The 27,831-nt window shown below is 46.3% G+C and overlaps 1 protein-coding gene across 37 annotated transcripts in view; it reads left to right on the top strand.

Moving 5' to 3' along the window:
- Nucleotides 1-27,831, top strand: part of ANK2 (ankyrin 2) — a 271,916-nt gene that overhangs the window by 161,664 nt on the left and 82,421 nt on the right. For 32 of the 37 annotated variants that reach the window (XM_071555418.1, XM_071555392.1, XM_071555397.1 and 29 more), the window contains 7 exons: nucleotides 10,680-10,778; nucleotides 14,737-14,922; nucleotides 15,252-15,275; nucleotides 17,030-17,128; nucleotides 18,338-18,436; nucleotides 25,276-25,374; nucleotides 27,108-27,305. In XM_071555418.1, the coding sequence (XP_071411519.1) occupies nucleotides 10,680-10,778; nucleotides 14,737-14,922; nucleotides 15,252-15,275; nucleotides 17,030-17,128; nucleotides 18,338-18,436; nucleotides 25,276-25,374; nucleotides 27,108-27,305 (804 nt within the window). The remainder of the gene's footprint in view (nucleotides 1-10,679; nucleotides 10,779-14,736; nucleotides 14,923-15,251; nucleotides 15,276-17,029; nucleotides 17,129-18,337; nucleotides 18,437-25,275; nucleotides 25,375-27,107; nucleotides 27,306-27,831) is intronic. The other 5 variants (XM_071555416.1, XM_071555419.1, XM_071555414.1 and 2 more) reach the window with 1 other exon arrangement.

Below are 27,831 nucleotides of genomic sequence, written 5' to 3'. Positions count from 1 at the left end.
AGGTCCCAGCCTGACAAGTCAAGCAAACTGAGGCTTTCACTGGTAAGTGGAATGAGAGGAAACAGCAAATTGAAGTCATTGTGTGATACAGGAACTCGTGTTGTTGGTGATGGAAATCTTTAGGAATTCCCAGTGTGCTCTAATATTGTTCCAGGAATTTTCCCAAGCATATAAATGTATTTGAGTGGAATTGATGAGCAGTAACAAAGAAGAGAATTCCTCAATGACTTTATTTATACAATTGCTTTCCATGGTTATTTTTTGGCTGAAAATTTGCAGATAACTCACTCCAGGCTTCTGAACTCCTTCTTTGTGTGATCAGGAAGAATTTCAGTCCAAGGTTTGTGATGTCCTTTTGAACTGGGGAAATTCACCTTGTCCTGGACCAGACCTGGAGGGTTTGGTTTGTTGTTTGGTGTTACAAACTCCTGGTGGTCAGTTCAGGAGGTGAACAGAGAACTCTACAAAATACATAGTTTTGTCTGGATTGAAAAGATCTTTAGTCTACATGACTTGAAGGTTTTAAAAATATTTTCTTTATTATTCCTTTTGCCCCCAAATGACTCCTGAAGAGCATTCCCAGTACAGCTGATGGTCAATTATTCCCCATGCTCTACTCTCATTAAAGATAAGAAATGTTGTATCTCCATTGCTCAAAAATTCAGCAAACTCCATTTGTAATGAGCAAACTGGGTGATTTCTTGTCAGCTTTTTCATGTGTACTGGAAGACAAAATATGTCTTTAATGTTAAGGGTTTGAGTGTGGTAAGAGAAATAATTGTAAAAAATGATACTCTGACAAGCCTTATCCCTCAAAAAGTCTTCCTAAAGAATCACACGTGTCATGGAAAGTAAATGTTAGCAAAAAAACACAGAGAAGAAAAGCAGAAACTTCAAAATTAATGAAGAGGAGACATGTGATTTATGATAAAAGGTTAAAAATTTCAAACACACATAACTGCGGCTGGTGAAAAAAAATATGAAGTTATGTAGAAAAAGGAGAAAAGAATGAACAGAATATACCCAAATATTCAAGTACTGAGTGACAGAATTTCTTCTCTGCTGATGAACTGACAGCTGAAAGAGCAGTCCCAGCTCCAGCTTGTTCAGTTCCTTGGGTTTGCCTTCCTTTTCTCCAGGAAACTGCATAAACCCACTGGCCTTCATCAGAACTTGTGAGCAGTGACAACTGCACCACCACACCCATTTTCCAGGTCCCTGCAGCAAGGAAATAACAGAATTATCTCAGAAAATGCCATTAAAACCACTGTAACCACTGGGATTACAGAGCCCATCTGTGCCATCTGAGGCTGTTAAGCACTCAGGGCTCTGATTTTATGGATTTGGGGTTTCTATGAGATTACTTTGCTTTGCCCTTCAGTTTCCTGGTGGCCTTCAGAGCTGTTGTTTTGCTCATCTTCCTCTTTTCAGAAAGCCTGTTCCTTTGGAGCTGACATGTCATCACTGCTATTCTTAGAGGAGTCCTTTCTCTTTTGATAGGAAGCCTAATTGCACAGTGATTACTAATTGAGTGACTCCACTTTCACCTGCATCTGAGTCCTTTGGGAGCTCAGATCTCCCTCCAGTGTGTCAGGGAAGGGCTCAAACAAGGGCAGGCCAGAGTGGCCAGAGTTGCTGGTTCTTTTTTGGGAAATTTCCACCCAGAACTGCCCAAGTGTGCAGAGTTTGGGCTCAGGTAGAATGGCCTTTTCCTACAGGTATTGCTGGAGTAAATCTATTTATATAATGAGGATCTCTAAACCCTTCTCTTGGCTGACTCTGCTCGTAGTTCCATGAGCAGATCTGAGTGGGCATCACCATCAAGTGAAAAAGCAATTTCTGCAATTCCTCTTCTTGATCTGACCATCATTTTGGTCCTGTGTAGGTGTGCCCAGGCTGCTCTCACTGATAACAGAGGACCTGGTCAGGGCAGTGGGTGGTGCAAAGCAGAATGCAGAGAGGCTGGGACATGTGCTGGGAGTGACATCAGGACAGTGACCTCTGCTGGGAGTGACATCAGGACAGTGACATCTGCTGGGAGTGACATCAGGGCAGTGACCTCTGCTGGGAGTGACATCAGGACAGTGACCTCTGCTGGGATGGACATCAGGGCAGTGACATCTGCTGGGATGGACATCAGGGCAGTGACATCTGCTGGGATGGGCCAGACTGGGATGGACATCAGGGCAGTGACATCTGCTGGGATGGACATCAGGGCAGTGACATCTGCTGGGAGTGACATCAGGGCAGTGACATCTGCTGGGATGGGCCAGGCTGGATGGACATCAGGGCAGTGACATCTGCTGGGATGGACATCAGGGCAGTGACATCTGCTGGGATGGACATCAGGGCAGTGACATCTGCTGGGAGTGACATCAGGGCAGTGACATCTGCTGGGATGGGCCAGGCTGGATGGACATCAGGGCAGTGACATCTGCTGGGATGGACATCAGGGCAGTGACATCTGCTGAGGTGGGCCAGGCTGGATGGACATCAGGGCAGTGACATCTGCTGGGAGTGACATCAGGGCAGTGACATCTGCTGGGATGGTCCAGGCTGCTCTTTCAGGCTCGGCATTCCCTTGCAAAGCAGAATTAGGTCCATGGAGAAATGTCCTTCTTTGTACTTGGGTGGGGGATCCTTGAGGTGCTCCTGAATTTCACTTAAAGAATATTCAGATAAAGGCTCCGGGGAGCTTTGGGATGTTTCATCAGGCAGACCAAGGAGGAAGGATTGGCCCCTCATCTCTCCCAAACCCACCCACATCCCTGTTAGACACTCCCACTGAGCCCAGGGCCGTCCTGCTTTCACAGCAGGAGCACCTCTTTACCCCAGACCTGTTCTTAGTGTTGCTTGTGCTTTAGAAAAGCAATTATTTCTGTGCTCTTCCTCCCAGTGAGTGTCTGCTCTTGTGGCATATTGGGAATATGTGACATATTAGGAATAATGTGGCATATTAGGAATATGTGGCATATTAGGAATAGGTTCTTGATCTTTCTCTCCTGGTGGAAGCAACATCAGCAGAGTCAGCCAGTCCAGCCCTTCCCTTTGACCAGTCAGTGTTTGTTGCTTTCTCCTGTGCTCAGAATGTACAATCTTGTACATCTGAGATATCCCACAGCAGGAATATCAACCTGCCAGTGTGCTGATACTCCAAAGCAATAACCTCAATAACTGAGTCTGTCTGTGACTGTCCCTGAGCTGTCCTGACTGTGCATTCCTTGGGGGATGGATCCACTGGGGATTCCTTGGGGAATGGATCCACTGGGGATTCCTTGGGGGATGGATCCACTGGGGATTCCTTGGGGAATGGATCCATTGGGGAGTCCTTAGGGAATGGATCCATTGGGGACTCCTTGGGGAATGGATCCACTGGGGATTCCTTGGGGAATGGATCCACTGAGGAGCCCTTGGGGAATGGATCCATTGGGGACTCCTTGGGGAATGGATCCACTGAGGAGCCCTTGGGGAATGGATCCACTGAGGAGTCCTTGGGGAATGGATCCACTGAGGAGTCCTTGGGGAATGGATCCACTGGTGATTCTCTGGGGAATAGATCCATTGGGGACTCCTTGGGGAATGGATCCATTGAACTCCTTGGGGAATGGATCCATTGGGGACTCCTTGGGGAATGGATCCACTGGCGAGTCCTTGGGGAATGGATCCACTGAGGATGCCCTGGGGAATGGATCCACTGGGGAGTCCTTGGGGAATGGATCCACTGGCGAGTCCTTGGGGAATGGATCCATTGGGGACTCCTTGGGGAATGGATCCATTGGGGATTCCTTGGAGAATGGATCCACTGGCAAGTCCTTGGGGAATGGATCCACTGGGGATGCCCTGGGGAATGGATCCACTGGGGACTCCTTGGGGAATGGATCCACTGAGGATGCCCTGGGGAATGGATCCACTGTGCATTCCTTGGGGAATGGATCCATCCTTGTTCCAAGCAAAGCCTCACGTGGGGAGTGGCACCTCTTAGGATGAGGTGATTTGACAAATGCCAAGTGGTTGAGGTACCAAGAACTGAAAAGTAAAAGGCAAAGTGAGGAAATGCAACCTCCTTTTACCAGTTTGGGAACTGTAAGGGAACTGTCATGTCCTGGAGCCACCTAAGGAAGGAGCAATTCCCTTCAGTTTTAGAAGTCCCACAGCTGAGTTTGGGCTGGGGTGTGTTCCCCATTGGCTGTGTGTGAGCCCTGATTTATTCATGAGAGAAGGAGCTCCCTTTTAATCAGCAGATTATTTAAAGTGACCCAGATACAGAGAGCAAGGATTAGATCAATCAGTCCTCCCCCAAGCTGATTTGGTTATTTAAAAGCCCTGCATTTCCTTTCCTCGACATCCTGCCCTGAGTGCTTTGTGAATAGATTGGCCAGGAAAGATTTTTGGTTGGAATTTGCCCCATTATGGTCACCCCCAACCCGTGGGAGATGCTGTTGTGGCTGCTCTGGCATTCCATGGGATTGCAGAATCCTTGGAGCAGCATCTCCAGCCCCAATGCACCTTCCCCAAAAGGAGCCATAAGAGCTCATGGAGTGCCCACATTTCTGTTGCCACAAAAGCAGAGGGAGGATTTGGGTGACTCCAGAGAAGGGATCAGTTGTCCCTCTCAGGATGCCCAAGGATTTGCTTCTCCAGGGATTGCTCTGCCTGTGGCTGGTGAGGATAATCTCACCTTTGGAATGGAGAGTACTTTGTGGAGTATTTGCTACTCCATTATGACAAAAGGTTTTAATTCCACCAACTGGGCTTTGCTGCTTTTATGTCAGTGTATTTAGAGAGGCAGATTTTTAGCTGCTGTGTGTCAGGAGGGGTCACTGAGCTGCAGCTCATCATGGCTAATGTAATAAAGGATCAGGCCCTTTATCTGCTCACTGGAGGGGGAAAAAAAGCAAGAAATGCCTTCTGGAGGATTATGTGGATTTTGAGAGATGTAAACAAAAGGAATACATTAAGAGCAATGAAAAAAAAACCAAATATCTCAACCAACAAACACTGACAACCAACTGAAAATGTTTACAGTATTTGTCTTAGTCTGTTTGGTGAATTTACTTTGAGAGTGCCACAAAGGGATGAATTGAATGATTTTAATAGTTTTTTCAGTCCATAATGTTTATTCTTGAAAAGAATAAGCTTTGTGAGGCTGCAGTTATAAAAATGCCATTGCCAAGGCCTGGAACATCCTGATTTCTGCCTGGGTGTGTTTCAGGCTTTGCTGTTCTTGAGGAGAGAATTGTGACACTTGAAGCTGCTGAAGAGTATTTTAATGGCAAAGAAATAGGAAGGTGAACAATTGGTAAAGTCACTGCTATGGAAAACTTCTGGGTTTTGATGAAAGCCAACAGCAACCCAAAAGAGAGCTGTAAAAACTGCAGTGGGTACCTTGATCTATCCTGAATTCACCCTTTTATACAGAGAATCTCTCCTGCTCAGATCCAATCCTCTTACGTGGGGTTTATTTATAGACTGGCTGAAAATAATGCTCTGAGCATCACACCCAGCCAAGTCCCAGAGCTGTGACACTGGGGCTGCTGCAGGGCAGGAGCTCTGCCTTGGGCACTCTCACATTTCATTGATTACAATTCATTGATTGCTTGGACTCTTGGAGGGTGTTTCACTGAGTCCCAGCAGGGCTGAGGTTGGAAGGAACCTCTGGGGATCTTCACTGGATAAAGATTTGGATCAGGAACTCACTGTTGTTGAGAGTAGGAACAATCCTGGAGCAGTTCCTGAAGGTGAAGGCCCCCCAAATGATCCTGATCTTACTGCATATTTCCCCACATGACCATGAGTCACACGGATTTGATAGTGTGGGGATGAGTAATCCAAGTTTGTCTCACTCCTTGTGCCACTTCTGTTCTTACTGAGTGAGTAGAAATGAGCCCTGGTGTGTCACCAGGTTTGCTTGTCCTTCCTGGTAATCTCAGGGATCTTCCAATACCCTTTTAAGCAGTTCCTGGAGACCTTTCTAATAAAATAAGTTTGTCCATTTGGGTTTATATGAACAGTTTAAATTTAATCTAAGGATGTGTTGCTAATCCTCTTCAAAGGGGCAAAATGTAGAGATGCTACATCTTTATTTTCTTTCTTCTCCTTGCCAGTATGAATATATATATATATATTCCTTATCAATATGAGTATATTTATATTCCTTATCAGTATGGAGATAGATAGATAGATAGATAGATAGATAGATAGATAGATAGATAGATAGATAGATAGATAGATAGATGGATGGATGGATGGATGGATAGATGGATGGATGGATAGATAGATTGATGATAGATAGATTGATGATAGATGATGGATGGATGGATGGATGGATGGATGGATGGATGGATGGATGGATGGATGGATGGATGGATGGATGGGTGGATGGGTGGATGGAGGGAGGGATAGATGGATGGATGGATAGATAGATAGATAGATAGATAGATAGATAGATGGATGGATGGAGGGAGGGATAGATGGATGGATGGAGGGAGGGATAGATGGATGGATGGAGGGAGGGATAGATGGATGGATGGAGGGAGGGATAGATGGATGGATGGAGGGAGGGATAGATGGATGGATGGAGGGAGGGATAGATGGATGGATGGAGGGAGGGATAGATGGATGGATGGAGGGAGGGATAGATGGATGGATGGAGGGAGGGATAGATGGATGGATGGAGGGAGGGATAGATGGATGGATGGAGGGAGGGATAGATGGATGGATGGAGGGAGGGATAGATGGATGGATGGAGGGAGGGATAGATGGATGGATGGAGGGAGGGATGGATAGATAGATAGATGGATGGATAGATGGATGAATAGATGGATGAATAGATGGATGAATAGATGGATGAATAGATGGATGGATAGATGGATGGATAGATGGATAGATAGATTGATGATAGATAGATTGATAGATGGATGGATGGGTGGGTGGATGGAGGGAGGGAGGGATAGATGGATGGATAGATGGATGGATAGATGGATGGATAGATGGATGGATAGATGGATGGATAGATGGATGGATAGATGGATGGATAGATGGATGGATAGATGGATGGATAGATGGATGGATAGATGGATGGATAGATAGATAGATAGATAGATAGATAGATAGATAGATAGATAGATAGATAGAAAGAAAGAAGGTGGATGGATGGATAGATAGATGGATGGATGGAGGGATAGATGGATGGATGGATGGAGGGATAGATGGATGGATGGATGGAGGGATGGATAGATGGATGGAGGGATAGATGGATGGAGGGATAGATGGATGGATAGATGGATGGACGGACGGACGGATGGACGGACGGAGGGATAGATGGATGGAGGGATGGATGGAGGGATGGATGGATGGAGGGATGGATAGATGGATGGAGGGATAGATGGATGGAGGGATAGATGGATGGACGGACGGACGGATGGACGGACGGACGGATGGACGGATGGAGGGATAGATGGATGGAGGGATAGATGGATGGATGGATGGATGGATGGATAGATAGATAGATTAAAATTACATATATATGAATATCTGGTGTATGGATATTACAGGGATATGGACACACAAGTCCACACCTGGTAATTCAGCACTGCCTGCAGGGGGGAACCCAATTCCCTGGCAAGCCCATGAAAGCTCCCCCAAGCTCCAGGACTGGAGGGTTTTCCCAGTGCTCCCAAAATCCCTGTGCTGCTCCAGCCTGTGCTCTTCACTGGGGCTCGGGCACAAATTAATGATACACATTCTGAGTCATGGATAGACTTGCCAATTTGCATTAATAGCTTGAAGAATCATTGAGAGCTCCTCATTTTCTCCAATTAGCCAGTAAATCAGTGAGTGTATAGAAAGAATGGAGTATGAAATATACTCTGTTTAGTGATAATTTCTCATTCTGGCTTTATGTTGTAGCAGCAAACATCTTGCAGTTCCCATTTGTGAGGGTGATGAAATGGGAGTTCTGTGTCCCCACCACAAACACTCTGATGAAACCACTGCTTGGGAATGAATGTTCCATATCATTACACAATTAATTCCCATTTTTCAGCTGATGCACAGAATTCAAGCACACAAAAGGAACATGATTACACATTATAGTTCACTTCTCCTTTCCCAGGTCACAGGCAGGAGTTTTGCTTTAATTCTGGGCTGTGGCTGTGCAGTTACAGGGCTGTGAACTGAAGGGAAATATTGGAATAATCATTCCCACCCCGTGCCCAATAAATGTATTGGAATAATGATTCCCACCCCGTGCCCAATCAACTCTCTGTCCCATTCCATGTGCTGAGGGGAGAGCTCAGTCTCCCTTGCAGTGGAGAATCCCTGGGCACAGCTCTGCCAGGAGGGCAGGCATTTTGGGAATCCTAAAATAGGAATTCTCTGGCCAAGGGCCAGCAGCCTTGAGGTCAGGGATGCTGCAATTGGAAGCTCTGAAACCAAAGCTCCCCTGAAAGCAGCCTGGAAAAGTCAGGCTTGACCTTGCCAGGGGCAGAAATTCCATGGAATCTTTTCCAAAGCTCCTCTGAAAGCAGCCTGGAAAAGTCAGGCTTGACCTTGCCAGGGGCAGAAATTCCATGGAATCTTTTCCAAAGCTCCACTGAAAGCAGCCTGGAAAAGTCAGGCTTGACCTTGCCAGGGGCAGAAATTCCATGGAATCTTTTCCAAAGCTCCCCTGAAAGCAGCCTGGAAAAGTCAGGCTTGACCTTGCCAGGGGCAGAAATTCCATGGAATCTTTTCCAAAGCTCCCCTGAAAGCAGCCTGGAAAAGTCAGGCTTGACCTTGCCAGGGGCAGAAATTCCATGGAATCTTTTCCAAAGCTCCTCTGAAAGCAGCCTGGAAAAGTCAGGCTTGACCTTGCCAGGGGCAGAAATTCCATGGAATCTTTTCCCAGCTCCCCAGGATGGGCAGTTTTTCATACAGATCCTGGCATGCTGTTGCAATTCCCCAGATAAACCAGATTGCAAGAAAATATATGCAGTGGTTTTAGACTGTTCCCTCCAGCAGCCTTGTGGACTCTGTGCCTTATTTAAGTCACTGTGATCAAGCAGCACAGACCTTTACCCTTCTCTTTAAGGGCTCTTATCTTGTTTTCCCTGTTTGCCCTTGGCAGACAGAACACCCCCAATTATGAGTCTTTTCTCAAAGCCAAATTGCTTCCTTGGGGAGGTGCATTTTTGTGCCAGTGCAAGGATTCCTTTTTTCCAGCAGAATGAGCTCCCTGACCCTCTGGAATACCACAGTGACCTTCAGGTCCTTCTCTATCTCCTCATTCCCTGTGTGTGCACAGTTTGTTTTTCCTGCAGAAACTTATATTTGTCCTACTAAATTAATTTCCAGCTTTTTCCTCCAGGGTTGCAGTTCCAAGTGATGCTCCTGTGGTGTGTTGGACTTGCAGAACACGCTGTCTGTGACTATAAAAAGAGTATATTTTATTATGCAAAGGAGTATTGAAAGACTTGCTACAATATCTGGCATTTATCTCATAACATCCACAACATAAATGGTGTTTATTGCCTGAACAATCTTCTGCATTGGTGAACACAGAGGGGGGTTATAAAGATACCAACTCTACAATCCCTGTGTGATCTTGGCACTGAAAAATGAGATTTCATTTCATCAGGAAGTGACTGGAATGTTTGCACAGCAGGTTTGGTAGAAGGGGTAATATTGGCATCTCTGAAAAGAAGATTTTTGGTTATCTTTGCATGAATTCTGACCCCTTGTGTGAGTGCACAGGCCTGTCATTCAATGTAACACCACACAAGATAACAAAAACCCAAATAAATTGCACATTTGAAGGCTGCTTTGGGGTTTCTTTTCTATCTCAAAGTGCCATTCTAAGCCAGAAGAATGTTCTCAGCAGTACAGGTGATCGTGTCCTCTTACATTAAACAATATGCAGAATATTCAACAGTTTTCTGAGGTCATTTTAGCAATCCCCAAAGCTCTTAAAAGGGAGTTATTAATCAGGCAGACAGCTCACTGCCTTGCTTTTGTTTCAGTGGGATTTGTAGGTAAGGATTTAAAATTTTTAGCATTAAATTATTGAATGGGAAGAATTTATATTTCTAATGAATCTGCCTGTAGGTTGCTTTTGTTTTGAAATCACTGTTTTATTATTTCAGTAATTCTTGATCATTTTAATGCATGTTTTAATTGAATGATGGATGCCCCTGTGTATGGTGAGTTGTTCCTTTGCAAGGCTGAGTTCCTTCGTGCTGGATGATGTTTTATGTGTTCCCAAACCTGATGTGGATTTCAGGCTTTGCCTTCTGTGCTGAGCCTGCCAGGGGGAAAGGACTTGGTGCTCTCCAGGGGATGATGTTTCTGCTTAAGTAAATGTAATAAGTGGGGGAAACTCTTGCTTTGCTGTCTGCTTTCATAAAGCCTCCTTGCCAGCTTCCCTATCAGCAAGGAATAGCTGGATTAATAATTACTGTGTCCCCTGCTGTCTTAAAATGTGTGTCAGAGGAAAGTGAGTGTGAGAGCACGGAGAGTTCTGTGGGTTTAAATGGCACTGAACATTACCAGGTTAAATTAAAAACTCAGAGCTCTCCTGCTCACACACTCACAGCATTTCAGTTAAAAACCCACAAATGCATTTTGAGCCGTGGATTTATCTGTGGTTTGTTGTTGTTGTTGGGTTGTTCCCTTCCCTTAACAGACCATTTTCTCCTCCCCAGAATGGCTTTACTCCGTTGTACATGGCAGCTCAGGAGAACCACATTGAGGTGGTCAAATACCTGCTGGAGAATGGAGCCAACCAAAGCACAGCTACAGAGGTGAGGGGTTTGCCTCTTCTTTGCCTTTACATTCAGCTTGTTTAGTCAGGACTGGGTGGGCTGTGTCCAGAGGGGTGTCTGTCTGTCTGTGTGGTGTAAAATGGCATAAAACACAAAGAGTATCAACAGGTGGTTGTTAAGGAGCTTCCTTTTAGAACCATGGAATCCTTTGGGCTGGAAAAGGCCTCTCAGACCATGGAGTCCAACCCTAAACCCAGCACTGGGTGTTGGGGTTGTGGGTAAGCTCAGAAGGGATGTGTGGAGGGGGCTCTGTGGGGTTGGGCTCACAGAACTGTTTGGTGTCCCACAGGACAGACACCAAAGCTGGAGAGATGGGGCTCCACCTCAGGAGCAACTGAAGCACAATAATTACAGGGGGATTTAAGGGCAGTGGGGACAACTCCTCAGTCGTGAGGACTGGGCTCCTTCTCTTCCCTCCTCTTGCTCTCTCTGTGCCAAATGTTCTTTCATTGCAAGGCAGGGGGATGAGCAAACAGGCTGTGCTGCAAAGTGTGTCACCTCCCTGTTTGGGCCATGGGAAGGAGCAATAGCAAAGTTCCTTTCCAGTCACAGGTTTTCCTCATGTTTATTCCTTTCCCTGGTCTGTGCAGAAACATTCCCATTCTGGATTACCTCCATGGGTGGATAAGCTGGAAATGCTGGTGCCTTTCTGCTCCCTTTCCTTCCCTTCAGGGCGAGCTGTCAGCATTGGCAGCTGTTCCACTGTCCCCTCCCTCAGTGGATCCTGCACCATGTGCTGACAGCTCCTGAAATAATCCTCCTGTCTGTGGGGATCATGTTTCATGGCAGCTTTGAGAGCTCTGGGATCCCGTGGGACTGCCTGGCACGGTGGGGAAACAGCCCTGGGAGGGAGGGAGCCCACGGGCACCTCCTGGCAGCCTCTCTCCCTCTGACTTCCTCTGGGTGGGCACTGGGAATTGAGGCAGTTGACAGGAATTGTGAGGCTGGGATGGTTGTCATTCATGTGAAGAAGTCACACTAAAGTCTGATTTTTATAAAAAAGAAGGCAAAGGGGAAGAAAAGAATAAAATATGCCCACTCTGAGCCTGATTCCAGGTGTGTCTGGTGCCATCAGAAAGGGCAGTTCTCACCTCTGTGCTTGGAAGGTAAAGGCTGTCGAGCTCCTCGTTGCACACCCAGGTCAGTTTTAGGCTCAGGCCTTGCTGAGGGGATGGTTTCCCTGAGTCTGTGTGTGTTCCTGGGCCACTGCCCATTCCCACATTCCCAGAGTTCATCTTGAGCACAGGATGAGGAAATGGTGCTTTCAGTAAGGTGTGCTGGACTGTGGATGCCACTGGAATTCATGGAGAAGGACCTCCAGCTTGGCATCACAGGCTGGCCCTCCTCAGGGGAGGTCAGGAATGAAAAGCCTTCCCCAAACTCCAGTCAGCTGTGCTTGGAATGCACAGAGAGTGGAGTCCTTTCAGGGAAAGGTGGAAGATGAAATGGTGCAAATCAAATGGGTGATCTTGTCTCTGAAGCTTTGGAACTGGCACTGCCCCTGGCTGTGTGTGCTTTGCTCTCAGGCTTTACACACACACGGGTGGTACCAAAGGAGGGGCAGGATGAGCTCAGTTTCAGGGGCCTCTAATCCAGGATCTGTTCTCATGTTCCCACAGGCGAAAGGCAAATGCATTAAGCCATTTCAACACCTTCTGTAGCCCCAATCTCAGAATTATCTTTACAGTTCAGCTGTTTCATCAGCTGTTCACCCCTTTTTAATTCACTGCCCAGAGTTTAATCTCTGTGACAGGCAGAAACCTCAGCAGTATCACTGTTACAACACACCTACCCTCGTCCAGGCCAAAGGGAGCCAAAGTTATTCCATTACTAAGGGGAAAAACCACTCTGGCAATTCCTCAGATGTTTCTCTCAGCATGTGCCAGCTCTCATTCCTTCCCAGCTTGGCCTTTGTTATTCACTCAGCTTTCCATAGTCCTGTTCCAGAGCAATCCTGTCCCACCTCTCGTGGTCCCAGCACACCTGTGACCAGAGGGAGCTTCAGTTCCAAACTGGAATGAAACCCTGGGGAGCAGGCAGTGCTTCAGCCAGGAGAGCAAGCTGTGACCTTGGGGTGGGTTCTAAAGCACTGCCCAGCCCAGGTGTGTGTGGACAGTTTGAAACTCATTCTAAAACTATTAATGGCAAGCAGAGACAGTTTTCTTTCTTTTCCAAAAACTACAGATAACCTGATGTTTTCCTCCTTCAAATTAGAATGAATTCCTAAAGATGGTCAGACTTTCTTGCCTTTCCCTGTGCAGCCTGGGATGGGAGCAGCAGCAAATGCATCCAGAAATACGGTTTCCTTTGCACAGAGACATGAGAGACTCAGAAATGGGTTCCCTGGACATTTTTGACATCTTCATTCAGTGCTCATCAAACTTACCAAACAATTGCTAAAAAAATGCTTTGTGTCCTGTTTTAAGATGGGAGGCAGTTAAGAGAGATGGTGTAGAATAATTCTTTGCTTGTACTCAAAGAGTTGAGGTGAAAGAAGATGTTTGAGAACATCTGAGATGTTTGAAAGCCTTTTGAAGGTGTTTGAGATGTTTGAAGGTTTTGAACATGTTTGAGATGTTCATTGAAAGCCTTTTGAAGGTGTTTGAGATGTCTGAAAGTTTTGAAGGTGTTTAAAAACCTTTTGAAGGTCTTGGAAAGATTTTCAGAGGTGTTTGAGATGTTTGAAGGTTTCAGAGATGTGTGAAGGTTTCTAAGGTGTTTGAAAGCCTTTTGAAAGTCTTTGAAAGCCTTTTGAATGTGTTTGAGATGTTTGAAGGTTTTGGAGATGTTTTAAGGTTTTGAAGGTCTTTGAAAGCCTTTCAAAGGTGTTTGAGATGTTTGAAGGTTTCAGAGATGTCTGAAGGTTTCAAAATGTTTGAGTTGTTCATTGAAAGCCTTTTGAGGGTGTTTGAGATGTTTGAAGGTTTCGAAATGTTTGAGATGTTCGTTGAAAGCCTCTCGAAGGTGTTTGAGATGTTTGATGGTTTTGGAGATGTTTGAAGGTTTTGATGGTGTTTGAGATGTTTGAAGGAGATGTTTGAGATGTGTGAAGGTTTCTGAGGTGTTCGAGATGTTTGAAAGCCTTTCAAAGGTCTTTGAAAGTCTTTCAGAGGTGTTCGAAAGTCTTTTGAAGGTATTTGAGATGTTGAAGGTTTTGAAGATGTTTGAGATGTTTGAAGATTTCAAACATGTTTGAGGTGTTCATTGAGCCTTTCTAAGGTGTTTGAGATGTTTGAAGGTTTCTAAGGTGTTTGAAAGCCCTTCCAAGGTCTTTGAAAGCCTTTTGAAGGTCTTTGAGATGTTTGAAGGTTTTGAAATGTTTGAGGTGTTCATTGAAAGCCTTTGGAGGGTGTTTGAGATGTTTGAAGGTTTTGGAGATGTTTGAAGGTTTTAAAGGTGTCTGAAAGCCTTTTGAAGGTGTCTGAGATGTTTGAAGGTTTCAAAATGTTTGAGAAGTTCATTGAGAGCCTTTCAGAGGTGTTTGAGATGTTTGAAGGTTTTGGAGATGTTTGAGATGTGTGAAGGTTTCTGAGATGTTTGAGATGTTTGAAGGTTTTGAAATGTTTGAGATGTTCATTGATGTTCACCTTTCTAAGGTGTTTGAGATGTTTGAAGTTTTCAAAATGTTTGAGATGTTCATTGAAAGCCTTTTGAAGGCGTTTGAGATGTTTGAAGGTTTTGGAGATGTCTGAAGGTTTCGAAGGTGTTTGAGATGTTTGAAGGTTTTGGAGATGTCTGAAGGTTTCGAAGGTGTTTGAGATGTTTGAAGGCTTCGGAGATGTTTGAGATGTTCATTGATATTCACCTTTCGAAGGCATTTGAGATGTTTGAAGGCTTTGGAGGTGTCTGGGATGTCTCGGCGGTGCTTTCAGGGGTTACACTGCTGTGCTGCAGAGGTGTGGAGCCCCTGGCCCCTGAGCGTGTTTGCTGTCCCCAGGACGGGTTCACGCCGCTGGCCGTGGCGCTGCAGCAGGGCCACAACCAGGCGGTGGCCATCCTGCTGGAGAACGACACCAAGGGCAAGGTGCGGCTGCCGGCGCTGCACATCGCCGCGCGCAAGGACGACACCAAATCCGCCGCGCTGCTGCTGCAGAACGACCACAACGCCGACGTGCAGTCCAAGGTAACGCCCCCTGCGCCGGGGGTGCTCCTGCTCCTCCACCACTGCGGGGCTCCATTTCCAGCCTTAATTCACGCAGTAACTCCCACCTGCTGGTTTGTTGCTGTTTGGTTGCACCTCCCGTTCCTTTGGTGAGCAGCTTTTCCCACGTTATCTGTATCTTCCCTACTAAACAGGGTACTGGGTTATGCCCACCTTAATGCATGTGGAGTGGCTTCCCCCATAATTAACGGCATAATAACTCATTGCAATTAAAAGCAACATAGTTCTTGGGTTTGAGGCGAGTCTTTAACATTGTTCCTCTTTTTCCCAACCAAACCATGCTGCATCAGATGATGGTGAATAGGACGACTGAGGTACCGAGACGAACCATTTTTCATTACTCTTTCTGCTACTTATGATTATTTTCTCTGCTCTGTGGTGATGTTTGTTTATTATTTAAAACTGAAAGTGAAGATATGGCTCTTTTTCTACAATTTGTGACTCTGAAAAGCTGTTTTTATCCAGCCTTTGTCTCAGGGTTTCTCTTTATTTGTGTCACTAGAGGAGGGAGCTTTTGAGAATTCACATCAGTTCAAAGAAGCAAGTAATGGAGCTAAGAGGATAAAGATGCTTTTTTCGCTCAATTTCATTAATTATGAAAATGCACTCACTTGGCATAACTAAATTAAGGTGTCTGGCCCAGCCAGAGTAATGGTAAAATTAATTTTCCATCTTTTACAATGCTAAATGTAATCAAATCCCCCCAGGTAAAACCTGTTTTTCCCCACTGTTCTTATCACAGTCTTTTCCATGGAGTTTTGCAAAGCCCTGAGGGGTAGCAGAGGATCAGAATTTACCTGCAGTAAATAACACATTTCTCATACAAATTCTGGACAAACCAACTCTCCCCACAGTTCCTCTCAAAGTCACAGCTCTGATTGGCTCAAACTGGGATTTCTCCCCCAAAAATGGTTGTTGTGTTGAGGAGAAGGAATGACTTCCAAGAAGTATTTCCAACTGGTGTTTGAGTGCCTGCTGTGGATAATGGCGTTGTGCTGGCAGAGGAGGGAATGAATCAGGGGTGGGTGTCCCATGGGAAGGCACTTGCCCCTCGCTGTGTGCTCACACCTCAGCAGGCTGGGGTGGCAACTGGGGGGGGGCAGCTCCTCTTGGCATCTCCCACCCCTGGGAATGCTCCTCCCTCTGGTGAACAACCCATGCCCACATTCCTTTGTTCCACGAGTGCTTTAAATGGTGGTTTGTGCACTGAAGGAATAAAACCCGGTTGAGAACACGCTGCAGTCGAGAAGCCAAAAGTATTTCTTGTCTTTCTGTAACTATCAGTGAGATCCAATCCAATCAGTGTAAAGCTCTTCAGGGAAACCTCAAAAGCAAGGCCCTTTCTGCTTGAATTACTTATGAGGCTAAAAGCTTGCTCTGTGTCCTACTTTCTCAGAATTTAATCTTTTCTTATGTTGTTGTCAAGCAATTCTATGTCTTGTATCTGGAGCAGGTTTCACCTTCCAGTGTTCACAACAAAGTAAATCATGAAGTTTTCTCACTTACAGATGGCAAAGTTTCTTCAGATCCTTTGCAATCCAAATTGCGAATAAACATAAATAATGATGATTCTTTTGCTATTCTGCTAAGTAGTTTCTCATGTAAACCAAATTCTTAGATTACATTTTTGCTTTAAAATTAAAAAAAAAACAGAAGGAAATGTGTTGTCCCTGTTTCTAAGAGCAGTAAAATAGAAGTCCAGCAACTTCGTGGTGATTTATCCAAACCCAGAAAACAGATACAGCCCACGAGATCCATGTTGCTTCCAAATTGTTATAAGGAAAATTCCTGTATTTGCTTTAAGAATGGCTAATATATTAATACTTTCTGTGATGAAAACTACATTTATTGGCCGCTGATCCTGAAGGCTGAGTTGGAGAATGAAAGGCTGAAGCACTTTTGGTAACCTCCATCAGAAAGCTGCACTGAAAGGTTGTGCTCCAACATGAGTGCACTGCATAGAATGGCACCACTCATTTGTTTGGCAGCAGGTTTCAAATGGAGTTGTAATTAAGTTGATTACCTGGTGTGAGCTGATTTCCCTCACAGGAGCTGCTTCCCTTTGCAGAGTGGCTTTACCCCGTTGCACATCGCCGCCCACTACGGCAACGTCAACGTGGCGACGCTGCTGCTCAACCGCGGGGCCGCCGTCGACTTCACCGCCAGGGTAGGGCCCCTCCCTTTGTCCTCTCCCTTGGCACAGCCTGGAAGTGGCACTGGGGTGGGTGTATCTCTTAGTCAAGGGGTGAGTGAAGCGAGGAGCGTGGCAGTGCTGGAATTCTGGATTGGTCAGAGATGTCTTTGTTTGCTGTAATTCCGAAGGGTTGTCTCTGTGCGAGGCACTGGAGGCCCTGGGAGTTGTGTGGTGACCAGTGATCCCAGCTGGAGGAAGCTTTGGCCAGCTCCAGAAAGCTCATACTCTCATAATGTGTCAACTCTCAGTTGGTTAAATCTTGGTTGTAATAATGCCAAGGTCATGGGTTCAATCCCCTGTGTGGGCCATGGACTGAGGAGTTGGACTCGATGGTCCTTGTGGGTCCTTCCAACTCAGAACAGTCTGGGGTTCTGTGATTCTTACAAGCCAACTCACTTCAGCTTTGCTGCCTGTTAGACATGCTCCAGAAATCAGTGTAGGATTGATTGGCCTTTGCAGTATTCACTGTACCACTTAATTTGCTGTTTTCACATATAAACATATTTTGAACACTGAGAGCAATGTATGTTGCCACTATATAAACTCTGGCATGGTAAACACCTGCAGAGCCAAGAACTTGGATATTATGTTTGGGGTACAACATCTGGTGCCCTGAAAACCTCTGGTAACTCAATCTCATTCCTGGATCACCTGTTTGCTGTTTAATTTTGCCAGATACACTTTGAATTCCTTCAAGGTTCTGCCTTGCAGACTGTCTCCCTCCCACACCCAACCTGATCCAACCTCCTGCCTCACACAGAGCATTTTCCAGGCCTCCAGCCTGGGCAGGGCCCTGCTCCTGGCACATCTGTGTGCTCTGTGTCCGTGGCAGTGACTGGAAGGTGTCAGTGTTTGTTGGCTCCCCGGGGCTCTGGTGTGTGTGTGTGTGTGTGTGTGTGTGTGTGCCTGCCTTTGTCTGGCCCTGGCACTGCCGTGTTTGCTGCTTGGGCAGCTGCTCTGCTTTGCTCACTCAGCACCCCAAAGCAGAGGAGGGAGAGTCTTGCTTAGGCAGGAATTACTAACTCAGCTTCTCTGCTGTGTGCCCAGCTCTGATGCTCCAGTACACTTTTGTTTCTCCTCTGCGACGTGACGGTCTCATTCTCTGTGATCCCACCCCAGACTCGCCCCCATCCCACACCTTCCAGTCCATCTGGCTCATTGTTTGTTCTTTCCATGGTGTAGAATGGAATCACCCCCCTGCATGTGGCTTCCAAAAGGGGAAACACAAACATGGTGAAGCTCTTGTTGGATCGCGGAGGGCAGATCGATGCCAAAACCAGGGTGAGTCTTCCTGTTCCCTGAATTTTCCCTCCTTGGGAATGGACTGGGATTTTTTCCTTGCTTGCTTTTGGGGTTTTCTTGTGTGTTTGTTTTGTGTAGAGTGGTTTTTATGGTATCAGACTAAAGAACAGCAGGTGTTGGGGACAGTAGGAGGGAGAAGTACTATTTCCTTTAGTTTCCTGAGTAATCTGCCTGTATCCTACAGAAAAAAGCTGATGGAACTGCTATTTTTTAGGGAATAAGCCTGTTAGTTGGTCCAGCTTCACTCAACACAAGGCCACGTGTGATGCACAGCCATGGGACATGGAGAGGCTGGACTCAGCTAAGCCTTTCAGTCCCCTGACCCCCAAATGTCCATGCCAGTCACAACCATTCCCTATGGAATCTGCTGGGGGGGCTCAGACCCTTTTTATGGGAGAGCCAACAGTGGGCACAGGGAACTTGCCCTGTGCCAGCAGCCACTTCCCTCCTCCCAGACAAACCAAGGACAATTAGGGGACTCTCACTGGCTTCCTCCTCCCAGCTGTGCCGTTGAAATGCCACATCATCACTCTGCTCTTTATTTATGGGTGATTTCACAGTCATTCAGGACAAAAGGAAAACCCATCATTTTCTATGGGCAGGATTAATTGTTTTAAGTGGGGAAACCTGGTTTTTATTCAGACTGAACTGCACAGGGCTCATTCTTGAGAGCTGCTGGGTTTTTAGCACTGGTCTGCAAAGTTATGTGATAGAGGGTGTTTTAGAATAGAGTCTAGATCTGGATATGAGAGTTTTTATTTAGTAAGGCAGAGGATATTGCAGACAGCTCTCCTTGGGGCTGGTACAACCTCTGTAGTTACTTTGATGTTAATTAAATCAACCATGTGCTGCTTCATAAGCTCAGAAGACAATCATTATTGTCGTTTATGTGTGATTATGACTTAGATTTCTGATTATTTGTGAACTGATGTCTTTCTTGCTATTTTTTTATTTTATTTTTTAAAAACAACTGCTGATAGAAAAGGCTTCCTCTCATGTTTATGTGCAATAAATCATCCCTGGCCAAATTTTCCACCATAAGTGCTTAAAATCTCCTGGTAAAGAGGCCTAAAATGGTAATAATACACTGCAGTCAGAATATTCCACATGCTCCTAACGTGCCATACAGGAATTGTCCTTCTGGCCTGGGGAATAATAACTTTGAATTCACCCAATTTCCAGTTCAGGATTTAGGTTCTTGTTTCAGACAAGTTGACAGAGGTGATTCTAAAGGATATTTTGTGTTTTAAGAGGTCAGAGTGTGTTCCTTTCCCTGCTCACCCACAAAGGCCATGAATGAATCTGAAAGAACAGGATTTGCCCAATGTAGGTGGAAGGGGCTCATTTTAGAGTCTTCTCCTTGTCTTGGCCCCCTGCTCAGAGTGTCAGCCCAAAGGTACCTGTGGGAACCCATCCAGGTATCCCTCCTGGTTCCTGCTCAGGATGTCAGCCCAAAGGTACCTGTGGGAACCCATCCAGGTATCCCTCTTGGCCCCCTGCTCAGAGTGTCAGCCCAGAGATACCCATGGGAGCCCATCCAGGTATCCCTCCTGGTTCCTGCTCAGGATGTCAGCACAGAGATACCCATGGGAACCCATCCAGGTATCCCTCTTGGTTCCTGCTCAGAGTGTCAGTCCAGAGATACCCATGGGAACCCATCCAGGTATCCCTCTTGGTTCCTGCTCAGGATGTCAGCCCAGAGATACCCATGGGAGCCCATCCAGGTATCCCTCTTGGTTCCTGCTCAGAGTGTCAGCACAGAGATACCCATGGGAACCCATCCAGGTATCCCTCTTGGTTCCTGCTCAGGATGTCAGCACAGAGATACCCATGGGAACCCATCCAGGTATCCCTCTTGGTTCCTCCTCAGGATGTCAGCCCAAAGGAACCCATGGGAACCCATCCAGTTATCCCTCTTGGTTCCTGCTCAGAGTGTCAGCCCAAAGGTACCTGTGGGAACCCATCCAGGTATCCCTCCTGGTTCCTGCTCAGAGTGTCAGCCCAGAGATACCCATGGAAACACATCCAGGTATCCCTCTTGGTTCCTGCTCAGAATGTCAGCCCAGAGATACCCATGGGAACCCATCCAGGTATCCCTCTTGGTTCCTCCTCAGGATGTCAGCCCAAAGGTACCCATGGGAGCCCATCCAGGTATCCCAAAGCACCATCCCCAGTTCTCAGAGGCTCCACAGCCTCCTCCTGCTCCGAGGCACCGTGTGCTGCTCCGTGGGGAAGATTCCAGAGCTTTGGTGTTGCTGCCCCTGTCCCTGTGCCAGCTGTTGGCATTGTCTGGGTGCCTCTGTGTGGCCTGTGCTGTGTCCCTGTGCCAGGTGATGTGCTGCATGTTCCATGTGTGTGGAAGGACAGACCACCTGTACTAACACTCTTTGCCTTCCCCGCCGCCTTTCCCCTTTTCCCAGAACCCCAGCACTGCTCCAGCAGGTCAGAATCCCTGGAAAACAGTGCCATTAAATACAGTAGAGTGTATCCTTGCCAAGCTCTCAGTCTCTGCACCACATCAAACCAGGCTCTGTGGTTAAAAGCATCTTCCACTGTGTTTATCTTTAGCCTGCTTTGTTCCCTGACATGGGATGCTGCAGGAATTGGGATGCACAGAGTTACTGTAACAGATCTCACACCAGCCTCAGTTCTGCAAGGTTGATCCAGGGAAGCTTTTGTGGCTTTGAAAATCCCTGCAGTGATTCATTAGGAGCCCCTGTGTTGTCTAAAATATGAATTAAAATGTGTGTTCTTCAGAGGGAGTAAATGATGTTCTTATCCTGCTGTTCATAGTCAATGTGGTGTGTCAATCCCTTCTTTCTGCAGGAATTAATATTTTTATTTTCTATACATTCCACAGTGCACTTACTGACATTTTATGTTCTCATTAGAATATTAAGTTGTTCCTTGCCACAATTACATATTTTAAAATAATATTTTAATTAATTTTTTGGCAAGCTTCACTATTTTTTTCTCAACTAACTACTAAGTTTTTATAATGGAATTTAATTTCTTTTTTAAATTGTATCCAAAGCAAAACTGCAAATTCCATTCCCAGTTATACCATTAGGATACTTTAATTATTACTGTTAGAGACAGTAATTGGTATTATATAATATTAAAGTATATTCTTACAGCAGTAGGTAATTATTATATGACAATAAGTTGTTATTATTATATCACATATTTATATATCTGGTTGGTGCTACTATTTGCAAATATCTATTTGTGCTACTTCTACTTACATACAAGCCTTATCTGGAGTTTTGTGTGCTCAGTAATGGGAAAAATTTCCTATACTGAAATATTTAATATTTAAAATCTTACTCAAACCACTGTTCTCTATTTCTTTTCCTGAGTAAGAACTTCCATGGCATATTTTTCTTTAAAATCTTAAGATTGGCCTAAACTTCTGAGCTGTGCAGGTAGGTCAGTGGAGCTGGGGGGGCAGAAGGACTTGGTGTGTAGAAACTTGTTCTCTAAAAGATGGTGAGAATCTCAATTTGTGATTAATTTGATGTCAATTTGATGGTCAGGAGTAACGTGGCAATTCCCAGTCCCCACTTGGAGCATTTTCAGCCTTCCTGGAGCACAGTGAGGTTGTTACAGGGAGAATTGGTGCTGTTTGAAAACAGCCATTCCAGCATGGCCCAAATATGTGTATTTGTATTAAATAAAGAATCCTTAATTAGTGGCATAGTAATAATAAGGACATTTGGGGTATTGAGATATTCCTGGCCATTAAAGGATTTTAGGAATATTCTTTCTGAGTGCAGGTTTTGTAACACCTCTATTTTTATTATCTCTCTCCTTAAACTGTATAGGAAAAAGAAAGAACAAGAAAGGATTTTTTAGGTTTGGTGTGGGTTTTTTTTTACTCCTAAAATACAGTGTTATTCCCAGGCTTTTGTCACCAGCTGGAATTTCCTGCACTAAAGCTGCTCTGACATTTTCTCCTCCCCTCCACACACACACAGAGCACTAATAATTCATTGGCAGTTTCTGCTGCTCCTAAAGCAGTGTCAGATTATAAATATCTCATCACAATGCAGATATTTGCTATAAAAAATTCAGTGACTTCATAGAAGGGTGAGTAGGAAGGGCTGTTGTGCAGGTTGTCTGAGCAAGTGGCACAGATAATGACTTTTATTTCGAGTTGTTTATTTTGATATCTGATTACTCAAGCCAATGGATGGTGTGTTTTTGCTGTGGTTTTCAAATTTGTCCTTTGGATGGCAGACCTGGAGGAATATTTTCCAGCATGTTTAATTATGCCAAGAGCTTGGAGCAAGAGGGACACTCAGCCTCGTTCATTTTTAAAGAGATGGGGTTTAGTTGTAATGAAAAATGAGCAAATTAAAAGCCCTTTATTTGTCGAGGAAATTCAGACAACTTGGCATGTTTGGCACATGGAATGCTGAAATTTTGCTTCATCCTTATAAAAATAAGAACATGCAGCTGCAGTTTGGAATCACTCTGGTAATTTGGCCTCTGACTTTCATGTCTGTTACCAGTCTGTGGTGGAATGAGCACAGAATGTGAGCAGCAACCCTGTGAAGGTGCTGCCCACATCATTTCCCAGGAAAAGCCCCTCCAAAGCTCAGCTGTTTTTGTCTCAGTCTCTGGGAAGCTGAAGGAAAGCCCTTGGGAAACCACCCAGCCTTTGATCTCCCCGAGCCCTCCAGTTGGGAGTCATGCTTGGAATTCAGAATTAATTGTGCAGGTTAAAAAGTGGCCAGTGGTTGATGTTTGGGTTAAACCCCCCCAAAGTTTCCCTTCTATTTTGAGAAGAAATGAGGCCTGATGGACTCTCATGGTGTCATTTCTAATGATGGCACCTCAAAGTGGGAGCCAGGAGAGCCCCAGGTGTGGGAACAGCAGAACAGGAGCAGGGCATCACCTGGGGGATGGAAAGAGAAATATTGGACTTGCCAAAAGACAGAGTTGCTGAATTTCTTGTGTCTGTGCATGGTGGCCTTGGTGTTTCTGGGCTGTCCATTCTCTGTGCCAGTCTGTGTCCCTCTCCCCCAGCACTGCGTGTCCTGCCCAGTGATGTGCTTGTTGTTGTCACTGGGTGTTCTTCAATTAGCAAAGGAATGATTGAAAAAGCCCTTGGGCAAACTCCTGCCACCCCCCTCAGGGCTCTGAGGCTCGTTGCAAATGTGTAATGGCACTGAAAGGATTGGTTTGGTACCCCCTGTGTCTCCTGGTGTTGACCCGTGTCAGCTTATCCTTGTTGTATTCTGTACTAATCCTACTGCAGTTTCCCTCAGCTTGGAGAAAACATGGAAGCAAAGTGGAATTTCAAGTGTTAAATATGCAGTAATTTTAAAACACACATGCAGTTTTCCCTGGGGTACAAAGAGGGAAGAGTCTCCTGTGGGGAGTCTGCAAAGAAGCTGTGCCAGGATAGAACAGGATAGGTAACAAATTTTTATCTCTGCTTTTCAGGGGAATTGTAGCTAAGAACAGAGAAGAAATCATGGGTTTTAATGATTCAGTTCTTATTTTTGTTTTATTCAGACTTTCTTGCAGAGTTGTTGTATTTCTTAGCTTGTGTTTTTCTTCTTTTTCTGCCTGTGGGGATTCCTCTTGCTTTTCTCAAGGATTCACACAATTCCACTTTTCTTTTGCTGTTTTATTAAGTAGAATAACATCAAAGCCACCATGCAGAGAAGGAAAATGAACCTCCCACATGGAGCACAAGGGACTAAAAACTGAGAAGAAACACCAAATAAATACCTTCCCTGGAAGTGCTTTTGGGATGTGTCCTCCCCTCAGTAATGCCAGTGGGAATTACCTGTGGGAATCCCTCTGGCAGAGAGATGTTGCTGTGCCTCAGCTGTGCATACAAAGACTTGATTTAGAGGACTCTGAAGTTTCAGTGCATGAAACCCCAAGCAAGTTGCTTACAGCCAATTCTTTGCCCCAGCCCCACCTGGCAGGTGCTGAAAGCTCTGAGTTCTGTTTCCTCAAAGGGGGGAGCCTTTTCTTGGCATTAAGAACTAATCCCATTTCCCCTTTACAAACCCATCTCTTGAGTGAGTTTTGATGATGTCTCTGAGTTCATGCTTGAACAATACCATGGGCTACTGAGATACAAACTTGCCTTTCCATATCCTCCACATCATCTTTTTTTCTTGTCCTTCAGCACTAATATTCTTTTGCATCCGCTTTTCTTGCCTCATGTTTACTCTGTTTTTCTGCATGAAGTCCAAACTCTAGCCCAGAATTCATTCTTCCATTTAAATATTTCATCAACACATCTTCTGCTCCCACTGCTGTCATCATTACTGGTACCCTGGGCAAGTCTTCTGGTGCAAGCTGGTTTTCTGCAGTGGAAAAAAAGTCCTGTGGTCTCACAGTGATTTTAGCAAAGAATTGTTAGCTCTCTGTTCACCCCTCAATCCCAGAAATTAAGGTTTTAGTTCTGTTTGTTTCTCTCTTTTTTCTGTTTTAAAATTTGCTTTCTCCTGAAAACAGGAGAAAATTGTAGAGCAGATTTTTTCAGTGAGAGAAAAGTGAGAAATGGTTCATTCCTGCATCCAAGGCACTCCAAAGGACCTGGGTTGATTAATGGAGCATCCTTGGCCCAGCAGGAATTACTCAGGGAGAGGGAGAGGAGGTGGCAGGGCACACTCACATTGTCCTGTGTGATAAAGGACCCCAACCCACAGCAGGCTTGTCCTCAGAGTGTCCTTGGCTGGTGCAGGGAAGAGCAGGGCTGAGCCCTGGTGTGGTGGAGCCGGGTGTTCCCTCGTGTGTGGGGCTGCATCCCTGGGCATGTGCTCACTTGTGTTCCCTGCTTTTCCTTGAAGGATGGACTCACCCCACTGCACTGCGCCGCCAGGAGTGGCCATGACCAGGTTGTGGAGCTGCTCCTGGAGCGAGGAGCTCCTCTGCTGGCACGGACCAAGGTGGGTGTGGGGGTTAGTGCAGTCTGGGAACAGCTCCTTGTGTCCTGCTGGAACGTGGGAACACCCCTGGGGAACTTGCCCCGGAATTATTGGTGTCTCTGGAAGGACAAGGAGCAAGGCAGGAACATTTCTGTCCTCCCAAAGGAAATGTGTTAGTGGCTAGAATGATCCAAAATAAGGTTTTCTTGCATAATGAGGGACTATCCTTTCTAAATCCATAAAAAATGTGCACTTCTTTGTCTGCCTTCTGGTACCAGCCTAAACACATGCCATGGAGTGCCACTGGCAGCACTTCCTGAGCCCATGGGACACAGAGATTGGTCCTTCCTAAGAGGTGACTCCTGGTACATCTTTTCTGATCCTTGATGTAAGATAACAAGGACCTCTGACTTGGCAGCTTCTCTAATTGTTTTGCTTTAAAACTTGTAAAATTATTTCAGTGTGTTCTTACTCATTCCTGGCAAACACAGGTGTAAGATCAGTGAATTTCCTACAACTTCTGTCCCTTTGGTTATAAATTAATGACAGGAAGGTACTTGTTGTAGGGGTGAGTTGATTAGTTATTCAGTTAGTTAGTTGGTTAGTGAGGGAGGGAGGGAGGGAGTCAGTCAGTCAGTCAGTCAATTAGTAGTTAGTTATGGTGGTCAGAAGAGGCTGATACAGGTTCAGGCAGCAGCAGGAACTGAAGGCTTTGCACAGAAGGTTAAGAAATTTATTTTTAGTCACAGGTTTACTTTTATCTCCCCTCTTCTGCATCGTGTCATCACATGAGTGGTCAGTCAGTTCAACTAAGCATAGATGGACACATTGCATTGGCTGCAAGGTCTGTAACATTCTCCAGGTGACTCCTTCCTCCTTAAGGGTGCACTCCAAAGGATACACTCTGAACTCCCCAAGATCAATTCCCTCATCTATTCCTCAGACATCAGGAACTGAGAGTGAAGGAGTGAATGATGGATGAAGGGAGCTAAACAAATTGCTTCAAAGGTGGGGTATAACTGGATGGTGAAGATTGGATTGTTGATTTTTGTGATCATGGTAGTTGTGCTGCTGATAATATCATACTCAGTTAGTCCTCTGCTAAGGGCCCTGCAGAAAACTGCAGCTGCCATGTTTGTGGCACAGTTACACAGAGAGGGTGACAGTGTGTTTGTGGATCCCCTGACATAGCTGATGAAGGAGTTGATCTTGGGGAGTTCAGGGTTTATCCTTGAGAGAAAAGCAGTTTGGAATGTACCCTTGAGGAGGAGAGAGCCACCTGTAGAATGTGGGATGTCTTGTAGCAAGGAGAATGTTTCCATGTGTCCTTGGTGAAGTGACTAAACAACAGTGTGATGACATGCTGTATACAAGAGTAGATAAAAGGTGAAGTGTGGGAGATGACAGTGGGTGGAACTCCTAATAATGTCTGAGGTAATTAATGAACACACCCTTAAGGACCAGAGAGCCACCTGTAGAATGTGGGACACCTTGTAGCCAGTAAAATGTTTCCATGTATGTTTGGACTAACCAAGAGTAGCATGACATGTTGGATAAAAGAGTATATAAAAAGTGAAGCTGTAACTAAAAAAAAACCCTCTAAGCCTTCTGGTCAAGCCTTTGATGCTGCTGTGCCTGAACCTCTTCTTGCTGGCCATAGCTCAGACCCCACCGAGCAGTTCCTCCCAACTCTCTGTCACGTGTGCCACGAACTGAGAGTCAGAGCGGTCCCTGTTGTGTGTCCTGTGCCACAGAACGGGCTGTCCCCCCTGCACATGGCGGCCCAGGGCGACCACGTGGAGTGTGTGAAGCACCTGCTGCAGCACAAGGCGCCGGTGGACGACGTGACGCTGGACTACCTGACAGCTCTGCACGTGGCCGCGCACTGCGGGCACTACCGCGTCACCAAACTGCTGCTGGACAAGAGGGCCAACCCCAACGCCCGCGCCCTGGTAAGCACAGCCCTCTGGAGGGGTCCCACTGGCACAGCCCTCCTGGGGGGCTCCCACCAGCACAGCCCTCCTGGGGGGCTCCCACCAGCACAGCCCTCTGGGGGGTCCCACCGGCACAGCCCTCCTGGGGGGGTCCCACCGGCACAGCCCTCCTGGGGGGGTCCCACCAGCACAGCCCTCTGGGGGGGTCCCACCAGCACAGCCCTCCTGGGGGGGTCCCACCAGCACAGCCCTCTGGGGGGGTCCCGCATGCACAGCCCTCCTGGGGGGTCCCACCAGCACAGCCCTCTGGGGGGCTTCCACCAGCACAGCCCTCCTGGAGGGGTCCCACCAGCACAGCCCTCCTGGGGGGCTCCCACCAGCACAGCCCTCCTGGGGGGCTCCCACCAGCACAGCCCTCTGGGGGGGTCCCGCATGCACAGCCCTCCTGGGGGGTCCCAGCAGCACAGCCCTCTGGGGGGGTCCCAGCAGCACAGCCGTCCTGGGGGGGGTCCCAGCAGCACAGCCCTCCTGGGGGGGGTCCCAC

Source organism: Pithys albifrons, chromosome 5, assembly GCF_047495875.1.
Source record: "Pithys albifrons albifrons isolate INPA30051 chromosome 5, PitAlb_v1, whole genome shotgun sequence".
NCBI classification, from domain to species: Eukaryota; Metazoa; Chordata; class Aves; order Passeriformes; family Thamnophilidae; genus Pithys; species Pithys albifrons.
Note: the sequence above shows the minus strand (reverse complement) of the source record. Positions and strands in the feature narration are given on the sequence as shown.